This window comes from Nymphalis io, chromosome 10, assembly GCF_905147045.1.
Source record: "Nymphalis io chromosome 10, ilAglIoxx1.1, whole genome shotgun sequence".
NCBI classification, from domain to species: domain Eukaryota; kingdom Metazoa; phylum Arthropoda; class Insecta; order Lepidoptera; family Nymphalidae; genus Nymphalis; species Nymphalis io.
Window position 1 is genome coordinate 954,420 of NC_065897.1, and position 22,463 is coordinate 976,882.

General features: G+C 33.3%; 3 protein-coding genes across 6 annotated transcripts; 2 read left to right on the top strand and 1 right to left on the bottom strand.

Moving 5' to 3' along the window:
- The first annotated feature begins 3 nt into the window (after nt 1–3).
- LOC126771327 (protein bric-a-brac 2-like) lies at nt 4–11,817 on the top strand. 4 transcript variants are annotated; one of them, XM_050491176.1, is made up of 7 exons: nt 4–173; nt 8,410–8,550; nt 8,962–9,093; nt 9,665–9,816; nt 10,258–10,409; nt 10,873–11,056; nt 11,643–11,817. In XM_050491176.1, exons 1-7 carry the CDS (start codon nt 96–98, stop codon nt 11,785–11,787), a joined length of 984 nt encoding a protein of 327 aa, XP_050347133.1. In that variant the 5' UTR covers nt 4–95; the 3' UTR covers nt 11,788–11,817. The 4 variants fall into 4 exon arrangements, with proteins under 4 accessions (XP_050347133.1, XP_050347132.1, XP_050347131.1 ...); XM_050491175.1 differs by lacking the exons at nt 8,410–8,550; nt 8,962–9,093; nt 9,665–9,816; ... (1 more) ...; nt 10,873–11,056; nt 11,643–11,817 and adding exons at nt 284–424; nt 730–861; nt 1,228–1,364; ... (1 more) ...; nt 2,518–2,704; nt 6,886–7,104; XM_050491174.1 differs by lacking the exon at nt 4–173 and adding an exon at nt 8,066–8,222 and having other exon boundaries at nt 10,264–10,409; nt 11,643–11,816.
- Nucleotides 11,818–13,213: 1,396 nt separating this feature from the next.
- LOC126771342 (spermidine synthase) lies at nt 13,214–17,526 on the bottom strand. The gene is made up of 4 exons (XM_050491193.1): nt 17,384–17,526; nt 16,897–17,103; nt 16,632–16,757; nt 13,214–14,015 (listed from the first exon to the last, which is right to left on the bottom strand). Exons 2-4 carry the CDS (start codon nt 17,098–17,100, stop codon nt 13,479–13,481), a joined length of 867 nt encoding a protein of 288 aa, XP_050347150.1. The 5' UTR covers nt 17,101–17,103; nt 17,384–17,526; the 3' UTR covers nt 13,214–13,478.
- Nucleotides 17,527–18,546: 1,020 nt separating this feature from the next.
- Nucleotides 18,547–22,255, top strand: LOC126771367 (ubiquitin-like-conjugating enzyme ATG10). Its single transcript, XM_050491224.1, has 2 exons — nt 18,547–18,943; nt 19,238–22,255. The coding sequence occupies exons 1-2, from the start codon at nt 18,627–18,629 to the stop codon at nt 19,437–19,439; spliced, it is 519 nt and encodes a 172-aa protein (XP_050347181.1). The 5' UTR covers nt 18,547–18,626; the 3' UTR covers nt 19,440–22,255.
- Nucleotides 22,256–22,463: the final 208 nt, after the last annotated feature.

Here is a 22,463-nt window from a genome sequence, read left to right on the forward strand (position 1 = left end):
TTTTGTTTTGATTCATTGATATTTGATTGATCAGATATAAATTTATGTCGAATTATTAAATCATAACGTATAACTGAAATATTATCTTCAGCACGATGTTAGAAACACAGTTTTCCTTGTCCTGGGAGCAACATATGTATAACATAAGTTACGGCTTAAATAAATTCCGCCAGGTTAGTTCTTTCCTTATATATTTATTACAAAAAGTCCTTCTTAAAACGCACAATACCTAATTAAAAATACTGTTTTTTTTTTGTATTTTTTGTTTAATTATGTTTTGTAGAATGGTGAATTTGTGGATATGACTTTGGCAGCCGATGGATACTTCATAAAAGCTCATCAAATGATACTGTCCCTTGTTAGTCCTTATATTAAAGATATCATAGGTTCATTGCAATGCACACATCCTGTTATATTTTTAGATGTAAGTGTAAATTTTTATTTTGAATCTGTCACAACAATATCATTCTCTTTCTCTTTACCAACTATAATGAAAAATAACATAAAATAAAAGGTGAGTAAGAATGAAATCGATTAAGTTTAATAATTGAAATACATAAGATTAAATAATTTAAATGTAAATGCATTACATAAGTAAAATAAAAAAAAAATATATTTTTTTTATAGATTAAATAATATAGATATTAAAGCCCAATAAATAATTAAAACATATGTAAAGCTTAAGTATGAGTTAATTTTGCTTTACTGTAATCTGTATATTTTTTGTAGAATGTATCATATAAAACTTTATGCTCAATATTAGATTATGTATACAAAGGAGAAGTTCAAGTATCAAAAGAACAACTAGATGATTTGATAAAAGCTGGTAAAGTATTACAAATCAAAGGATTACAAGAAATGGTAACATAATATCATATTTAATTTTTTTTATCTCTCAACATTAATATAATTCATATAAGTGGATGGATCAAATTTCTCTATTTGTACAGATCCATGGCACCTTTCGATAAATGTAAGTTTCATTTCCCTTCTTTTTTTTCTTCAATTAATTGCATTATTTTTCAATATAGACCTCTATTAAAGCTGGAAACTGATGGAAAATTTCAAGTTATTATTACAAAACCCAGCCAAGTAAATAATAAAAAATAAATTACACATATACCTATATATACATATTATATACCTATATTTTAAGTAATAACATAACTGTCAAAGATTTTTTAAGTATATAAATTAAAATTAATTTAAATATTTTTTGTATTACAGAATTCACAACCGACATCTTCAAATTTGCCAACATATTCGATTGATCCAAGTGTGGCAAGCGAGTCAATAAATAGCCCGGAAGATAAAAATGATATATTGCCAACAAAATCAGAAACTTTAGTTGAATCGGAGGACCAGTAAGTGTACCATTATACAATTTAATGTATGGATTTTTATGTCACTAATGATGGTATTTAATATAGTAGTAGTATTTCATTAGGTTTTTATAGCCTACCACTTGCTTAATGTCAATTCTAGTTTTCACTTGTTGCTGGTTTTCCAAACAACAAGTGGTTGGCTTAGACTCATGTTCTCGATTGACAAATTAATAAATAAATATTTATACTGCTCACTTAACACTGTAATAAGTATAATATAATTACTCTTATAATAATTTCAGATCCAGTTTGGTACAATATGTAGCAAAAAATGAATTTACTAATAACCAAAACTTTGTTGAAAATGCAGAATTTGATCAAAATCAGGAAATGCAATCGCAATACTGTGATGGAACAGTGAAAAAACCGGCAAGCATTGATTCTAATGATGTTCAGAATTCCTCTTTTATTATCAATCAAGATACCAATGGTATGATTCTTTGAATTATTCAGTATATTGATTAACATTACTACCAGTTTAAAAAATGTTTACAGTGACAGCCTCTTAATGTCCCGCTGCTGGGCTAAGGCCTACCCTCCCTTATGAGGAGAAGATTTGGAGCTTATTCCACCACGCTGCTCCAATGCGGGTAGAATACACATGTGGCAGAATTTCAATGAAATTAGACACATGCAGGTTTCCTCACGATGTTTTCTTTCACCGCCAAGCATGATATAAACACAAATTAAGCACATGAAAATTCAGTGGTGCTTGCCCGGATTTGAACCCACAACCATCCGTTAAGATTCACGTCTTCTAACCACTAGACCATCTCGGCTATATGAAAAATATATAAAAAATATATATAAATGTAAAATAGTTCAAGTAAGATGACTACAAACTCGTTTTCAATCTTACAAGTAAAGCTATTGCCCTTTGGTATGTTAATGATAAAAAAATATTAATAACTAACAAGAAATTGTAGCTTAGAACTCTTTTACTCATTTAACTATATAAGATATTGATTATTTACAATTAAATATATAAATCTATCTATAATATATATATATATATATCTTTATCATGTAGATTTGGACTTCAGTTTTAATTTTCAAATTATTTATGTTTTATAATAATCTATATGGTTTCCATTTAATACCAATATTCCATTATTTAATGTATATTTTTTAGATTTTCCAACTCCATTCTTTACAATATCAAATCAAGGATCATTGCAGCTGGTGTTAAATAGGCATTTATATTTTCTAAAATATAAGAGTACAAGTGCATCAGGACATTCACAATGGAAGTGTGTAAACTACATCAACACGAAGTGTCCAGCATATGTGATCACTAAAAATGACAAGGTTATCCAAAAGTTAGTATAGTAGTGTTTGAGCTGGTATTTTATCTATATAAGTATGTATTTACAAAAGAAAAATAGTATATGTAGTATATCAGTTGTCTGGTTTCCATATAGCTCTCAATCAACAGCCAATCGTTGTCCACTGCTGAACATAGGCCTCTCCCAAGGTGCGCCAAAGCTCCCTGTCCTCCGCCTTCCGCATCCAGTTGGTGCCCGCCACCTTCTTAAGGTCGTCGGTCCACCTGGCTGGAGGGCGCCCTACGCTGCGCTTGCCGATTCGCGGTCTCCACTCTAGGACTCGTCTGCTCCAACGGCCATCGGTCCTACGACATACGTGACCAGCCCACTGCCACTTCAGCCTGCTAATTTTGCAAGCTATGTCGGTGACTCCGGTTCTTTTCCGGATAATCTCATTTCTGATCTTATCCTTCAAAGATACTCCGAGCATAGCTCGCTCCATAGCACGCTGAGCGACTTTGAATTTGTGGACTAGTCCCGCAGTTAGTGTCCACGTTTCGGCACCGTATGTCATGGCAGGTAAGACGCATTGGTTGAAGACTTTCGTCTTCAAACATTGCGGTATAGACGACTTGAGGACTTGACGAAGGTTGCCAAATGCTGCCCATCCCAAGCGAATTCTTCGATCGGCTTCCTTCTCGAAGTTGTTCCTACCGATTTGTATAATCTGTCCTAGGTAGGTATATTCACTAACAACTTCGAGAGGTTTGCCCTCGACGTATATCGGTCCCGGCACGACATGCCTATTGAACATGACCTTGGTCTTGTCCAAGTTCATGCCGAGACCGACACACCGGGAAGAGTCGCCTAGGCTACGCAGCATTTCGGTGAGTTGTTCCAGCGACTCTGCTATGATGACGATATCGTCGGCAAATCGAAGGTGTGAGATGTACTCGCCGTTTACATTGACTCCATACCTAGTCCAATCCAGCGTTTTGAAAACGTCTTCCAACGCGTTGGTGAACAGTTTCGGGGATATTACATCCCCCTGTCTCACCCCTCTGCGCAATTGGATCGCCTTCGTCTTACAGTCCTGGATGTGGACAGTCATTGTAGCGGCGTTGTACAGACATCTCAGTACCTCGATATATCTCCAATCGATATGACATCTCTGCAATGAGTCGAGCACTGCCCAGGTTTCGATGGAGTCGAAGGCTTTCTCGTAGTCCACAAATGCCATACACAGCGGCTGATTGTACTCTTCGGTCTTCTGCACAATCTGCCGAACAGTATGGATGTGGTCCACGGTGCTGTAGCCTGATCGAAAGCCGGCTTGCTCTGGGGGCTGGAACTCGTCAAGTCGTCTGGCGAGACGGTTCGTGACGACTCTTGAGAACAGCTTATACACGTGACTCAGGAGGGAGATTGGTCTGTAGTTTTTCAAGAGGGTTTTATCACCTTTCTTGAAAAACAGTACCACCTCACTCCCGCTCCACGTTTCCGGGGTCTTGCCATGTTGGATGACGGAATTAAAGAGGCTTGCTAGCTCTTTCAGGACCGGAGTCCCGCCTGCCTTAAGCAACTCTGTTGTGATTCCGTCATCTCCCGGAGATTTGTTGTTTTTAAGCTGTTCTAGAGCCGCCCTAATCTCTCCTTGGTCAACGACCGGGAGCTCCTCGGAGTAATGGCGCATAAGAGGGGCGCGCTGGTCATCAATACTGATTCCCATGGGTTTATCCGATCTTGAAGAGAACAACTGCCCATAAAACCTCTCTACTTCTCCGATAATCTCAGGCCTAGAGGTAACGACCCCACCATTTTCAGTTTTAAGTTTTGTCAGACGCGGCCTCCCAAACTTGCGAGCGAACAATTTTGCTCAATCGCAGCCTTGATGGCACGGGTATTGGAGCGTCGGAGATCGCGTCGCGTCAGCGTTTTTATTGTTCGGTTTAAGGCCTTATCTGACAAAAACGATGGTAGTTCTCGTCGTTTTCTCATGAGCTCGAGTGTCTCAGCAGAGAGTTTTGGTGCGTTGTCTCTTCTCTGTGGCGGAAAACACTTGCGGGATGTGTTTTGCAGTATTTTGACCAGCGTGTCGGTTCTCTCATCAATGCTGCTTATGGTTTCCAACGCGGTGAATTGATTTTGAAGTTCCATTTGGAACTTTTCGGAGCCTTGAGCAGCTTGGAGCATGGTAGGTCGGAGAGTAGACCTCATCATTCTCGATCTTTCGGCTTTTAAGTTGATATTTAGAGTGCCTCGAACCAAGCGGTGATCACTTCCGGTATTAAACCTGTTGATCACTGAAACATCTCTAAATATGTGCCTTTTATTCGAGATGATAAAGTCTATCTCGTTCCTTGTCACGTTATCGGGGCTTCGCCAGGTCCACCTCCTTTAGACCGCTACCTTGGTCGGGCCTAGCGGGCTTGCCGGTAACTGGGGGCCTTTTTTTGGGCGCATCTGCCATTTAGGGAGGTGGTTTGCCCATACTCGCCGCGCTGGGCAGGCGTGTTGGCGAGCGCAGTAGGGGGTAAGATGTTTATGGGAGGGGGGACGCTGCTGCCCATCCCCCCTTTTCCCCGTCCCTCAGTCGCCTCTTACGACACCCACGGGATGAGATTGGGGGAGTACTATTCTAAGCCGGTACTCCACGGCTAATACCGGCTAATACCGGCATATAGCTCTGTACAAGCTTAATTTGGGAGCAGATGGCCGTGTGTGAAATATGTCCCTAGCCTGGGACATATTTCACTTATTATTATTATTATTTTTAGATTACCTATTAATTTTAAATCAGAACTTTGCGCAACTTCGGTCGCATGGACTTTGATGGAAGTATCAATTGTGTTTATTTCTAGTGCAAAATATTCGTTACTAAAAGGTATCATTTGCTTGTCCTTATCACATTTATTGATAACAGTCAAGCGCTAGCCTAAACATTTAAAAAAAAAAAACATTTGGAGCTGCCGCATTTTGTATTTCTATCTCTTCCCCCTCTCTAACCATATCTCTTTCTTCATCTCACTCCATAACTAGCCATTGTAATGGTCCAAGAGGTAATGTTGCATTTACAAAAGTCATAGTATGCCGTGCTCATGTTGATAACGATAGTTGATCTTATATAGCTAATAAATAAACCGACAGTCAGCTGCCCAAGTAACAGTCGGCTTGGCTGTGGGAGGTGACGAAATTGGCAAATTAAAGAAAAAAAAAAGTAATAGTACTCCGTCTGAAACTTCTCTTATGAATAGTTATCATCATACTGAGCTGGAAAAAATGGTCAGCTGCATCGTGAAGGAGGGGGGGGGGGGTTGGTTATGCGTCAGCTGATCGCATGAACTTAAAAGTATATGAGAAAAATTTTAGCCGGCGTACTATTACTTTTTTTTGGTTTAATTTGCCGCTTTCGCCACCTGCCATAGCCAAACACACCGCGGGTGTGTCAGCTGACATTTAGTACACTTATTCGTCATTCGAGATCTAGCGAAAATGATGGCAATCGAGCAACGTAAAATTACTACCAAAAATGCAACGCTACCTCCCGGACCATAATATGCTATATGACATTCCTACCACATGACATGTCCGTAACACTAGTCATGTGAAATGTTTTTTTTTTACTTTTATTGTCACCATTCAAATAGCTCGCCATATAGAAACAATATCACTATTGTTGCTAATTATTTTAAAACACGAGTCGTCTGGGTAGGTACCACCCACTCATCAGATATTCTACCGCAAAACAGCAGTACTTGATATTGTTGTGTTCCGGTTTGAAGGATGAGTGAGCCAGTGTAATTACAGGCACAAGGGACATAAAATCATAGTTCCCAAGGTTGGTGGCGCATTGGCTATGTAAGCGATGGTTGACATTCCTTACAATGCCAATGTTTATGGGCGTTGGTGACCACTTACCATCAGGTGGCCCATGTGCTCGTCCGCCACCCTATTCTATAAAAAAAATCGCTTGACGTTTATGGAAGACCATTTATTGTATGTCACTCTTTATCTTTAAAATGGGTACTAGTACGCGGTTGCAGCATTTGCCTAACATTTAACTCCGTAATTCACCGGTATTTCATTCGGTCATACTATTAAATCTTCTTTTTTCGTATTTGTTATGGCAGAAGGTGAATCATAAATCGCCTCCTTCATGCATTACCATAACCAAAAAGATCTTTAAAACTATTTCTTAGAATTGACTAACTTATATATTTTTTTTTATTTTACAGACATATTAGACATGAGCACCCGTACCACGATATCAAGATAGCTAAAAAAGTCGCTTCTGGTGAAATGTTTTCTAGTATGAGAAACGCTGAAGAATTTGCAAAAACGAAAAAGGATGCTAAATGTAGACATAATAGACTAAAGTAGACTTACACGACATAAATGTAACAAAAAGCCTTGACGATTTTTTTTATATTTAATATAATCACTGTTACTCGTTATATTGTGTTTATTTATTACGTAGTAGCAACCCATACCCACGTCCTAACTTGACTTTAAACATTTTAAAAAGTTCAGACAGGTAACTGTACAATATTTTGTGCTCATCGCACTATGAGGAGGTCTGAAGCTTATTCTACCACGTTGCTCCAATGCGGGTTTCTGGATACCATAATTTCTTCCAAATCATTGCAAACTACATTCAATAGTTCTAATATGGACCCAAATGAAAACCTTTAAAATTGATGGAAGTGAGAAATCTGCTCCACGAGGCAAATTGACACACAAGTAATTTTATTCTAAAGAGGAAAAATATAAAAATAGAAACTAAATATTATTTTGAGATTTAACGTCTGACTAGATGACCTTCTCAAAAAAGGGAGAGAAGGCCTTAGCCCAGCTGTGGAAAATTAACAGGCTGTTACTGTACTGTACAGATGACCATATAAAATTTCTCTTAATCTGAATTTTAAATAAAGTGATGTTTTTATTAATTTATCTACAATTCATATAACAGATATCTTTAAAAATTAATTAATAAAAATATATCGGTCGTTTTCTTCATCACGCATTTAGTTTCTTCTCATAGTTTCATAGTCCTTTCTCACTAGTTATCTTAAATGTAATGTATTTTCTGTACTTAACATGCATTATAAATGAAACATTTTCTTTTTGTTTTGAGATAATCACGCCTTATACCAAATACAAGTAGTCGAAATTATTTGAAAAAAATAATTATTGGGTTTTTTCTAAGTTAATGGTAATTATTTGGTAATTCCAAATAATTGAATATTTATACAGCTTATGAAGGGAAAGCTAGGTATATTTAAGCTGATTTGAAATAACAAAAAAAGTATCTAATAAAAAAAGTACACTGTGGCTTATTTGTTTGACAATTTTGACATAACGGTCAGTCACTCAAAAACTCGCTTAACAATTGACTGACTGAGTTGACAGTTCAAGCTTCAAGCTGATGTTTTTAGGAACTCTGAGACCGATTATTAAAACCAAAAATAAAATAATATTTTTGATTTTAATAAGTATGGAACAATCTCAATTTGCTCTGTCATGGGACGAGCATGTTCAAAATATTTGTAATGGATTAAGTTTATTGCAACAGGTAAGGAATATAAAGTAACTTAATTATATAAATTTAAATACAATTTGTATTTTATTTATGAAACGTTATTTTTTTTCAGTATATTTTATCTTAACATAGAAATGAATGTATTAAAGAAGTAGATCCTCACTGCATACAGTTTAACTTTCATACAATTCTCTTTAAATAATTGAGTATATTATTTCAGAATGGTGAATTTGTTGATATGACTTTAGCAGCTGACGGTCATCATGTAAAAGTGCACCAAGTTATAATGGCACTGAGTAGCCCTTTTTTGAAGGATTTAATTTCTACAGCTCAATGTCCTCATCCTGTAATATTTTTAAGTGTAAGTATTGCATATTATTGCTTTTTTTATTGTATTAGGTAAGCAGAGTGGCATGTAGGCCATCACCTCCCTTATATATTACCTTTGTGAGAAATATTAACCATCTCTTACCTTGCCAATATGCTACCTAAGGGAACTAAGATGTTATGTCCCTTCTGCCTGTAGTTACTCTGGCACACTTACCCTTCCAACTTATTTACTATACTTACCCTTCAAACTGGAACACAACCATAGTGTGTATTGCTGCTGGACGGTAGAATATATGAGTGGGTGGTACCTAACCAGATGAGCTTGCACAAATCGTATCTGAATTATTCTTTTATTGATTTTGTATTATGTTTTATTGCACTAAATATACAATATTCACACCTACAATGATCAATATTAATGTAGATATAATGTTATTTTCAGAAAATATCCCATACTACATTGTCGGCGTTGCTTGAGTACATGTACACAGGAGAAGTATTAGTGGCTATTGAGGATCTAAACGAGCTTATAGATGCAGCCAAAGAGCTGCATATCAAGGGCTTACAAGAGATGGTATGGGTAATTTAATTTAATTGAAACATCTACTAAACATAAGTGAAATTATATTAATTGATTATCATGGGTTCCAATCTGGGCAGGCGCCACTAAATTTTCATGTGCTGATTTTGTGTAATTAAATGTTAAGCTTTTGTTATTCGTGGGGACGACAATAGGCCGTCAGAGCGTCAGGGTAGCATGCGCAAGCGATCCCGTGGCGTTCCTCGTTAAGACGGAAAGGGTATGGCTGGTTTTTAGTGGGTATTCCGATGTTCGGGGCGCACTCGGCGCCTTGGACACCGGCGAGCCCCACATACCCCCCCACTGTTACCATGGGGAAAGGCGTAATGCGTTTTTAGCGTTAAACAATAATAATGGGGACGACAATAGCCCAAAAGGTTAGGATCATTTCTGCAATCTTTACATAAATTAAGCAGATAAAACCCACTGGATCATTTATCTATTATCATGTTATATATGTGCCATTAAAGCTCAACTTTAGCAGTAAAGTATTATTTTACTGTAAAGTGTTTACGAGTCCTTATCTTTTGACAATTTATTTAAATGAATTCTTTACAAATTCCAGAATTTATCCCAGGCCTTAACAAGTGACCATCAGAAATCGCAAGAAGTGTTCTCTACACAAATAGATAGTTTAGAAACAGAGGGAGATATTTGTTACTTTGAAATAACAAATCAGAATGATGATCTAAGTAAAATTGACTTAGAAAAAAATAGGTAATAAGACCTTTGTATTTAAATTTCTTACAACCTTTTCTGTCAACTTACCTGCCTATTCGATATTTAAAGTTTGAAAAACCCCCTGTGTAGTAATTATTTGGTGGTAGGGTATTGTTCAAGCCTATCACAATATATAACAATACATATATTATACTTATGGATATACATATACTATAGACTTATGCATATATGTGTGTAAATTGAATACAATATGAAGTCATTTGTATTGACATCCTTATAATAAATATTAAACTGCACAGGGGGCCTAACATCTTAGACCGGCATTGTAACTGTAAGAAGTAATTTATACCCTTAACAGTGCCATTCTGCTACTTAGCATTTGCTTGTTGTTGTTGTTGCCTTATAAAAAAATTTTTTTTGTACAATCAATATAATTTGAACTTAAATTATTAATAATAAATAGGTGTCTCATTGTAGCTGCAGCCTGATAGAAAACAATGTACAAGTAATGGATGATAATATAGATGATTTATATGAAATTGACGTCACAGAGGAAAGAGACAATGTCACGACAGAAATGGTTCCTAATTATACAAATATAGATAGTTTGTCTATCCAAGATCAAACAAGTAAGTTGATATTTCTATGTATTAAAATTTCATATATGTCTTTTTAAACCTAGTGGTACTGCTCAAACTTATTCTAGCCACACATTGCTGGGTTCAAACCCCAGAATGGATCGATAAAAAGTTATTGTTGTGAAAATTTACTGTGACAGACCGCAGTCTGGTCAAGTCAAGATCTTAAATATTATCATATAGTATATAAATCGCATATAATATTTTAATATATTATTATGTTGGCTCTTCTTTGGTCCTTAGACTTTCCAGTCTAAGGACTACTAAGCTATACATACTAACATTAATATTGTTTTCCCGATGGCCTTATCTAATGCATACAAAGGTTTTATTTAATTATCGTGTATTTAGATACTTAATATTCTTGTTAATATGTTATTTTTGTAATATGTAATGTGTTTTTTGGGATAATTTTAATATTATTTTATGGTAAATATACATTATATATTTTCAGATCTCAGCACACTACAGTACACAGTATCTAATCAGGGTTCATTGCAGATGATCCTAAATAGATTTATATATTACTTGAAGCACACAAATCGCGATATGTCCCGCCAGTGGAGGTGCGTGGAGTATCTCAACAATTGCAAGTGTCCCGCGTACGTCTTCACTAAAGATGATGTTGTTGTACAAAGGTAAATATTAAGTGTTAGTCCGGTCGCGGAGGAAAAGAAATTTCGGGCATTGGCCTCTTTGCTGACACCTAGGGGTTTAATTCTTCTTTTTTATAGTATACTTTCTTATAGTATGTCTAAGGGCGTTGGTGACCACTTACCATCAGGTGGCCCATATGCTCGTCCGCCTTCCTATTCTATATAAAAAAAAAAGTCAATAGAGAAAAACCAAAATTAGTGGGTATGTAATTAGCGTCTTTATATATACTTATCTTGTCTTCGTAACACTAAAAAAATACAATTCGAAAGAATCTATTTACTATTTATCGTTTGGTAGAAATAATATGAAAAACAATTTTTAATGACAATACACCTTATCGTTTTGGAGTTTAGGTATGAAATCTTTGATTACTATGTTCATTGCACTTTAGTGAATGCTAACAAAGCAATGACGGGTCAATGTACGAAATTCTACGTCCTCCGCGACAGAAGGTTAGAAATAATTATTGAGAAGAATTTGAGGTTATGATGATCATAAATTTTTCATTACATTTTATTAAAAAAATTAAAAAGGAAGTAGTTAAATAAGTTTCTATATTATCTATAGGATATCAGCTCACAATCATCCATTCCACGACCAAAAGATATTAAAGAAAGTAAAAGCGGGCGCCATTTTTACAGCAATAAACGACGCGGAAAACGAAGGAACGATCATGAAAAACAGATTGGAAGAACAACACGAAAGCGAATAAATTACATTTTAAAAATGACTTTTTTTAATTTGTTTATCTGTTAAGCTTTTTTATTATAATTTGAAATTGTTAGGATTATGTCAGACATTTAAATAAAACTACTAATTGTCTATGGCATTATAGTAATGTGTCACAGATAAATCTCTGATAGATGTCAAATGTTATAGTATCTGACATCTGTATAATATATTCTAACCAAAAAAGTACAGATAAACGAGCCTGAGATTATTGTATTGATAAAAATTTATATTATATATATAATATATATATATATTACCTAATAAATTCAGTTTTCTGAATTCTTTTCATAAAAAAATATTAAGTTAATTTATATTTGGTTAAGAATGTAAGACTAAGTCAGATTGTAATATTACATGTGATACGAATTATTATTAAATATTACTGAAGAGTATCTGCCATTTTTATATGTATTAATAATAATCTATATTTTTATACTGGCAACAAGAACATTGACATATACTCTTTATGGCGGGAAACTGATAGACCTTAAATTCTATTTACGAGCATTGCGGATTGCGTGTTGAGATTTAGTTCTTACAAGATGGCTTTCGTATCGATCGCAGAATATAGTAATAGTCTGTAAATTTTCCACTACTGGGCTAAGCTCTCATATACTTTCGAGAAAAGTTTTAGAGCGTATTCCACCACCCTGCTACTCAATATGGCTGATTTTTATCTGACGCTGTCATACAATGTTTGGTTAAAATTCAAGTCAGGTGCCATTTCGGCAGAAATATAAAATATACTTGGATACTATAAATAATATAATTGACCATTATTTTTTTAATTGAAAACTAATTTGATTTTAATAGGATATTATACATAAAAGAAACAAGTTTATAAAAAAATAAAATTTATTGTCCCCGATTTAACAGTAAATATAATATATGCAACAATTTTCAAATAATATGTATTTCGTTTTATGTATCACAAAAATGACGTACTTACTACTATTTTATATATGCAGACATTCAAAAATATATTTAGGAATTACATATTATAAAAAACTTTTCAAAATTTAGACTAGACTATAAATATATGTATAAAAATATGGAATGTGCTGGAATGTATTGCAATATAATAATTACATCTCCGAGTATTATTCAGTCTTCATATTACAAGAATATGAAATTCACGCTTTGAAACTGCGAAGCGCAGCCCCTTATATATCAATATTATTATCCATTGTAACCTCCGAAACGGGCTACATCTTCCGGTATAAATTTTATTTATATCGGGCTTAGTAGTTATTTCACTTAGGCACTTTAAAAAAGTCTCCTCATTTATTAATATATTATAAAGTATTTAATTTTGCGGTCCGTTGATAAAAGGTTAGGAACAATGAACAGACGTTGGTTGTTTTAGGGGGAGAGGGAGGGGGATGATGTTAAAAAAGTAGCCTGTATCCTTTTTTGGGTTCAAGCTTGTTTCATACCAAATTTCAATATCATCAGTTCCGAGGTTTAGCCGTGAAAGCATAACAGACATGTTTAAATTTTATTTAAAAATGTACTTTGTTACTTTTAGCACCAGGCCACATTATTGAAACGCTTAAAACTAGATTCGATTCGAGCTTTGAAATTTATAAACGGATCCGGAATGATTTTAAAATGTAAAAATAATATACAATAATAAACATATTGTATAAGTACAAGAGCATCTTCATAATATTAAGTTTCAATTTCGTTCTTAACAAAAGACGGAAGTGAGAACGCAGCTTTATGGACGTCACTGTTATAGTACCTCAAATTCATATTTTTTATTTCTTCGTGCGAGAATTTCGTTGTTGGTTGGTCAAGTTTAACGCTTTCATCCAAAGAGCCAATCACGAAGCCGATTTGACCGCACGGATATGTCGGAACTGAAGTCGTCGCGTACGCAGCGATTGGGAATTGATTTTTGCAAAAACGGAGTGTATTTTTAACTAAATTCATACTGTCCCAAAAGGTACCCGCTTGGGAACAAACTATACCATTGGGTTTTAATGCACTTTTCATTAATGCGAAATAATTTTCTTGGAATAGATTGACCGCAGGCCCAATAGGATCGCTGCTGTCTGTTATGATAACGTCGAATTCGTGACTATGGTTTTTCATAAATTCAAAGCCATCCCCCACGTGTAGCGTCAGCTTTTTGCTTTCAAAACCGATAGCCATGAATGGAAGGTACTTCTTAGAGACTTCTATAACTTTTGCGTCGATTTCCACCTGAAATCACAAAAAAAAGTTAATTATAAAAAAAATGTACACAATTATATAAAGTCAAAAACTTTTATAAATTTTACGCTTTACTACATCTGCTCATAAGTAATATATATTTGAGCAATATACACTAGACCCACTATTCATTCGTTAAATGTTAAATTGCATTGAAAGGAAAACGGTAACAGCAACTTTTATCTTAATAAAATTGACTATTATTCGTTTCATTGACGTCGGTAGTGCTGCTATTTTCATGTTACAAACAAACATAAATAGATAAAGAACAAAACCAATGGATTTCGAAATACATAGTAGTCCTATTTTATTAGTAAATAAATCAAACCACCAAAAACCCAGTTAGTACTTTTGTTAACTAATTAATTAATTATATATATCTTGTATGTAAATCGCCTAATAACTTGACGATTTTTTTTTTGTAAAATCAGTCATAAGTGCTTACAACGTTCCTATTTTCTTCGATTTTAATTGAATAGAAACATTTTGTAGGCAACACTAAAGAACTGCAAATAATTAGCTGGCAATAATTTACAAAAATATTAATTATTTGTGACGAATCGTTTTATCATAGTGTAAAGACGTGAGATTATTATTTTTTGTTTTATTAAAGGTTATCAGATACATCTATTGACCTTATTTGGTTATTGGGACGAGATAATTTTTATCATGTTGACTAATGTTATATTAAATTTGACTGTTTCATCTTATTTATGCAATATGTGAGGACATATTAAAGATATAATATAACAAAATATAGTTTGAGAAACCATTTATAGACAATTAAATAATTTATCAAAAAAAATTACACTTAATATTATACATTTTGCAAATTATGATTTTGATATTCGTTAAGACAATCACGCTTGAACGGCAATGACAAATTGCAATAGAATTGATTATTGTTCCAATATTTCTTTTTTTTTTATGTATGAGTGGGCAAACGAGCAAAAGGTTCACCTGATGGAAAGTGACTACCTCCGTCCATCTGCTACACACGAGAGCTTGCAGGTGCGTTGAGGGCCTTTAAGGAATGAGTACGCTCTTTTCTTGAAGGTTTCTATGTCATATCGGTTCGAAAAAGTCGCCGGCGAAAGTTGGTTCCACAGAGTGCATGTGCGAGGTAGGAAATGCCTTAAAATCGCGCTGTTGTGGATTTCCAGACATCGAGGTGGTGAGGAATGGAATTTAGAATTCTGGCGCGATGTCCGGTGAGGAAATTCAGCGGCCGAGACTAATCCAAGCAATTCCTTCGAACATTCCCCGTAATATATGCGATAGACCCGCCCAGAGAGCAGTACTTCATTTGGAGCCGAATTGTCGCTTTGTAAAATCTTAGGCGTTGAGCCGACGTGAAGTACTGTCCCGCCTTGTTGAGCACTCCAAGCTTTTTAGAGGCCAATTTGGCTTTACCGTCCAATTGACCGCGGAATTGAACAACGTTCAAATTTAAATTTCGTTTAAATTTTGAGAAATTTGATTTACGTGGAATAAAGGGCGAGTAATAATAAATTTATAATGTAACTTTATATTATTTTACAAAAAGAAATTAATTTGTAATTAAAAAAAAAATGGCCTTCAACCTTTTTGCTGCATTGCAACATATAATTGTATAAATTAATAGTAATAAATTATCTATTAAAAATACACTATCACTTATGTGGTTGACATTTTGTGGTAAAATAATATATATTATAACAAGAATAGATAATGTTTGTGGTTTTTTTTTTTAAATAGGTATTTATGTATACCTATTACCCAAGTCTATCATAAATGATTGAGCTTTTATCAATATCAAATAAGTAATAATTTTAATATCTTAAATTTAATTAATTCTATTTAATGAATGATAAATAATCATACAACATGTCGTTATCATAAATAAACGAGAGATAAATATGATATTTATTTTTGTAAAGTTATGTGATTTGGTAAATTTTGTAGACAAACATTAAGAATTCTCATGATAGTTAATTAATAGCTTTAATGACTGACTAATTGATGGTCTAAATTGAATTAAATATAAAAAATATTATATACATTGGATTTGTTAAAATATAATGCACTTAAATCAAAATAGGAATTAAATTATGTATAAATAATTTTTTTTAAAAAATTATACATACAGTATCTAACAACTAATATATACTCTTATTATATATTTTATGAAAATAATGTTTTAAAATTATGAATCCAGTTTGTAACTAACATTGTTTACATATTGTATGCACTCTATATTTAAATTCTAAATATGCATACTTATATGCAGCCTTGATTAAAGGGGAAAATTAAAAAAAACTATCATCAAGGCAGTTATCACAAACAGACAGTAAAACCAATATTGACCAATCGGATTTGTTATATCATATATATAGTATAGGTAAGCTAAAAATCGCCTGCATTGTAGTTTAAAATTATGGTACAATTTTGACACATATTCCAATCCAAGAAGTAGAGATAAGCAAAACTTATTTAAAATACAAAATAATTCACATATTTTATTATAATTGCTAATAGCTCTGCTATATACTTGCTACTTATATCCACTTTAATTATACTTCCAAAGTTCTTTGCCGGCCTTAAAGGATATAATTAAAGTTTAAATACCTGTACAATTTCCTTCACTTTGGGATGTTTTGCTACATCCCTGGCGACACCACCATCTCCACCACCCACTATGAGCACCTTCTCTGGATTTTTATGACAACAAAGAGGCAGGAACGATATCATCTCCTAATAGGAATAATAGTTTAAGAATATAATGTAAACATAATAAAGTAACTACTTAAAACTAAATAATTACCTGTATGGAATATATTTTTATTTGTTTTAATAAGATGCATTAATATTTTTAATTTTAAGAAATACCTACTTGATAAGAGAATTCATCTTTCTGTGTGCATTGAATAATTCCATCCAACACAAGGACTTTTCCGAGGCTTGTGGTATCAAAGACTTGGATCTCTTGGAACTGGGATCTTTCCTGGTGCAGAACTTCTTTTACTTCAAATGAGAATGTGCTTCCAGGCCACATTTCACAAGATTCTGTAAACCAATTTTTCTTTATGGTGTCCATCTTCTGAAAAATAAATAAAAACTATTAATAGTAATCAACAGAGTTTAAATTCAAAACGATGTATTCTTCCGTATTCATTAAAAATATTCTGATATTTAAAAATAAGTTGAGAAATATAAATTGATGCACTCCTGCAATTCCTCAAAAACAAGTTTTCCGGCAACTACCTACAACTTCTTGCGCCTTATTCTTATGTTATGTTTTCGCAGATATGTGTCATTTTAAAATTAAAATAATTATATTTGTTAAATTTTAGTTAGTTTTTCTATAATATAAAACGTACTTCTATGAAACCAATACCAATTGTAAAATCACGACAGCGGAGACGGCGGACAGTTACAAAAGTATATAACCGCTACCAACGTTCTTTCTATACAGTCGTTGGACGGTCAATGACATCCAGTCATACACCAATCGACATTGACAAGATTGACACCATCACCATCAATCATAATCTCAACGTCAAATAGGTACCCACTTGTAAAGGCTTATGCGTAGACAGAGAAACTAATATGACATCGGTATCTCATCTGTGTACAATGTAACCGACAATCTTTGTAAAAGACGGGAATAGACCACTCGGTAAATGGGTAAATAGTTTTCAAAAAGCTGCGTAGACCAGTCAGCAGTATAAACATTTCATTTTGTTAATTTGTTATTGTGATTTAAAAAATACTTTTATTTTTATTAGTTGGTAGTAGAGCTTTGTGCAAGCCCGTCTGGGATACAACGTTTTGAATGGAAGTAAATGTGGTCCGCGAAGAGAGGTCGGAACACTCATCAAAAGACATTGTTACTTGTAGTCCATTATTTTAGAGATTTATATATCAATTATTTCAGTGATCACTCATTATTATCAATCTAAATAATAATGAGTGAAGCGAGTTTTCTGGCAGTTAAAACGTTTTTTGGCTTTGCCAGAGTTTATAGTTACTGTTAAATAATTTTTGTTCAGAAATAATTTACGCTCCTTTACTCAACATCAACAAACAAGTCTATCCCATTCTCAAGAAAGTTTTGGTAATACCCAATTAATAAGTTTCGGCTTCGATCAAAATTCGATCTTCGGTTGCATTTTATTCATAAAGTCCCAACTCCCATTACATATCTTCCAAGCCCGTTGCCCTCAATCCTCATACGAACGCGTATGAGTGCTATCTTAATTGAATTGAAGGAGCAAAACGCAACACTGAGGAATAATTAATATTTTATTTATTTGGTAATAACCATATTACTGAATTGATAATAATCAATTCAGTAAAATAAATAAAAAAATATTTTATTATTATTGGCCTGGCCGACTTGCTAGTAAAACCAGAAGGTATAGCCGTCTTTTTGTACTACATAATATCTATTTTTTACTCTTGTCTGTGTCATGTTAATCTTAGTGGTTATATTCTCTGTGCTACATAATATAAATTGTCTATGGACAGATTATCGATTTTAAGTGTTCAAAAAATTCTAAGTTCTGACTAGCTTCGACGACAGATCCATTTTCTTGTTTACAATAATAAGAAGCTTACACAATGAGAAGGGCGAATAATTGTAATACCATATCGCCCGAAGAATTTGTATACGCTTCAAGAGATTTTATTAAGTTATCAAATAGGTTTTTCGATAGCTGGACTATACATCAAAACGACAATGAAATATTGAACACATACATTAAAAAGGAAGAATTTGTTAGTCATCGAGATGAAAATGATAAAATATTTTTGTATAGAGCTGAATATATTATTTTTTATAATCTCAGCTATGGAGTCCCATCGTTTAGTTTCAATCTTTGGGACTGCTCTGGAAAAATGTTGACTTTGGAACAAGTGAGGGAGATTTCGCTTATGAAGTAAGTCGTGGTTTCTTTTTGTTATAGCTATATGTATTATCGTTTTTACTTGTTATATTAGGATGCTTCGTCTTAAACAATGATATTTTAAAATAATAATATGCCTATGCCATTGACTTATAAAGAAAACATTAAATGTAAGAATTTTTATTTTTATGTATTGCTTACAAATACCTTTATTTTAATTAATTAAATGTATAAATAAAGTTATTTCGGAAAATGTAGAAGATATATCAGATTTTAATACAAAAGGAAACAAGACTTATACAAAACTTATTTTTTCTTCCTTTCTAGGATCAGCAAAGAAGACTTCTACTCAGTAGTGACACAGCAGGAACACCCAGTGATGCATCGGCCATATTTCATCATTCATCCATGTCACACAGCAAAAATTGTATCAGCTTTCAGATACACATCAAGAAACCTTATTATTACTTTCTTGGGTATCATAACACCATTGATTCAGTTAAATTTGCCCTTGGAATATGGTTTATGACTAAAGAAACCCATTTAAATGTTGGTAAAATCATTCAGATGTGTCCTAACTTTATTTGGTTTAAGAGTTATTTGATTATATGTATCAAAATACTATATATAAAGTATAAAAAGGCTTAATTACAATCAAAATGGCAGCAAATGGTCTGTTCTCGCTAACTTTACAAATGGCTTAATAAGTCTTAAGTTTATGCATGGACGATTAGACCATTTGTAATGTTAGCCTTTTAAGATTTATTTTATCCAAATACAATGATAAAGGCTGTTACTGCCTGTCACATCTCTACATTAGTTATATAATTGTTTAAAAAAACTTCACATTAAGCAAGTCACACGAATAAGCAAAAATGATTCTAAATGAATTATTTCATATACTTCAACATTCAATGTGGCATTTAGTCATTGAATGTGTTTTACTAATAAATTATCATCTTCAATCTAATGTCTATATGTCCCTAATTGTTCATCATGTCATCATGTTCATCATGTCATCAAGTTCATCATGTCATCGTGTTCATCATGTTCATCATTTCCCATTGCGGGAAAAGACCCCAGAGCTCTTAAGAGTTCTTAATTTCTCGAGCACACAAAGGTGTCTTTACAATATTTAGCTTCACTGTACTGTTCTTTGTTTATCCATCAGCCATCTCTGCAGCATATTATTTGTAGTTTGTTAAAAATGTTGTGTAACTCATGATTATTTTTGTTATAGCAATAAAATTATTTTTAATGCAGTTAATTATACTGTTCTTTGTAGTAGTTTGTAATAATAATCAATAATGAAAATTGCATAGTGTACTATCATACACTTTTATTGTGGTGTAGGCCGTTGGGTATGATCTCAATTTATGTAATAATATATATCCAGGTTAGAATCATGAATGTAGGAAAAACTGTATATTATGCAGGTAAATAGAAAAATATGATACTCATAATTTAAAAAGATAGTTTTTCTTTGATTGTTTTTTTTATAGGTTTTTTTATTGTTATGAGAATTAATATAAAATATTTGAAAGTTATTAATATTTTTTTATTATTTAATTGATTTCACTTACAAAAAAAGCTTATGAGGAATTATAAAATTCATTTGTATAAATTACCTGTTATTTAGTTATGTTACTACCTCATTGGTCTACTGGCTATGAGATCCTAGGTTAAAATCCCAAGTCTTTTTTTTTAATCACTAGAAATACGCGTTACGCGTTTCCCCGGAAATAGTAGTATGTAGGACTCGCCGGTGTCCAGAGCTCCAAGTGCGCCCCTAACATCGGAATACCCACTAAAAAACCAGCGGTACCCTTTTTTCGGGAATTGCAAAAAACTGTTTATCAATTAATTTGTGAAATTATTGTAACACAAATATGTTTTCATTGTTAAATTATTATACCATGTTTTGTTATTTGTAATGCATATTTGTCACACAAACGTGTTTTTAAAATTTTTTTTTTTTATTATATTTTTACTTTTTATTATTCTATAAATTGTCTATTCAGTTAAATATCCGTTTGTAATTCTATATTTCTAAACGAAATATTTGAAATAAAGTGTAGAAAAAACTATTTGAGTATTTACATTTTATGTTGTATAATTTGTATATCGTTTGATAAAATTAATAGCAGTATGTCGATTTTAATTAAGCTATACGGCATACATTTTTGGAGGTTCTGCTTATATTAAAATGGTGGCACTTCACTCGATGTAACATTTTAGCGTATTTGCAGTGTTCGCTAAATTCGATGTATAGACATTAGTCAAGACGCGGGATTGGGGTGGATATGGAGACAATGTAAATGTTCATCGCACACCATCAATTCGATGATATTGTCATCATTGCAGAGTCAAACTTATCGAAATGTTGCGTAGCATAAGCGAGTGTTTGTTTCGGTATGTACTTGCACAGGCCCAAGCTCATTTGCAACAGGCATATCGTGCCGGGATCAATATACGTCAAAGGGAAATCTCTCGGAAGTTGTTGGTAAATATAACCTACCTGTAGGAACAACTTCGAGGAGGAAGCCGATCAAAGTATTCGTTTGGGATACAGAGCGAACTATACTTGGAGTCTCTTTGAACGACAACATCAGAAATGAGATTATCCGGAGAAGAACGCGAGCTACTGACATAGCCTGCAAGATAAGCAGACTGAAGTGGCAGGGGGTTGGTCAAATATGTTGGAGCAGACGAGTCCTTGAGTAATGAAATCAGAATAAGTTCCTGAAGGGCCGGAGGTTCCGGAAGTCTGGATGCAGCAAGCGGAGAATCAGGAGCTTTGGTGAACAGCTTAGCATTCCAGCAGTGGATTGCGATAGACTGATGCATTGAACACACTTTATTCGCTCAGTACTCAGCTTTGCACCGATTTTGCATTTATTTATTTACGAATTCAGTCAATGCGTCTGTGGCGTGTATGTATTTGCAAATATACTAAATATTTGGTCCAACAAAAAAATGCTACTCGAACAAGTTACCTCGAGTAAAGTAAAATTAAATTTATATTGTAAAGTGCCTTTACAATATAAACTGAAAATATTGAGAAAATTATATTTTCTTATAATGTTTTAATTTATATTACCTACTTAAGCAATATTTGTTTTTAAAACTGTCTAGTCTAATTAAATCTAATCATGTTTTAATACATTATATTCCGATTAAGTAGAATAAAATTTATCGTGGTTTCCAGGATCATAGTCATAATATCTATATACATGTACCTATTGTCTATGGCTCTTTTGAATATTCTCTAAATGTTGTGATAGATGTAGAATTGATCTCATATTTATCATAATAATTTTACGAATATTTAAACTCTTATAATATTAAATTGAATGTCTATATCTTATTGAACGTAATAAACTACTTTCAAGGTGAATGACTTTTTTATTTTTATATTCCGAAATTTTAATTTTGTTATATTCTATTCCAATCGAAGAAGGAATAAACATAAAGACACCACTGATTTAAATATTACTTGCGGTTTGCTAATAGCTCTGCTATATTATGCGCGATGGTCAGATGACTAGAATAG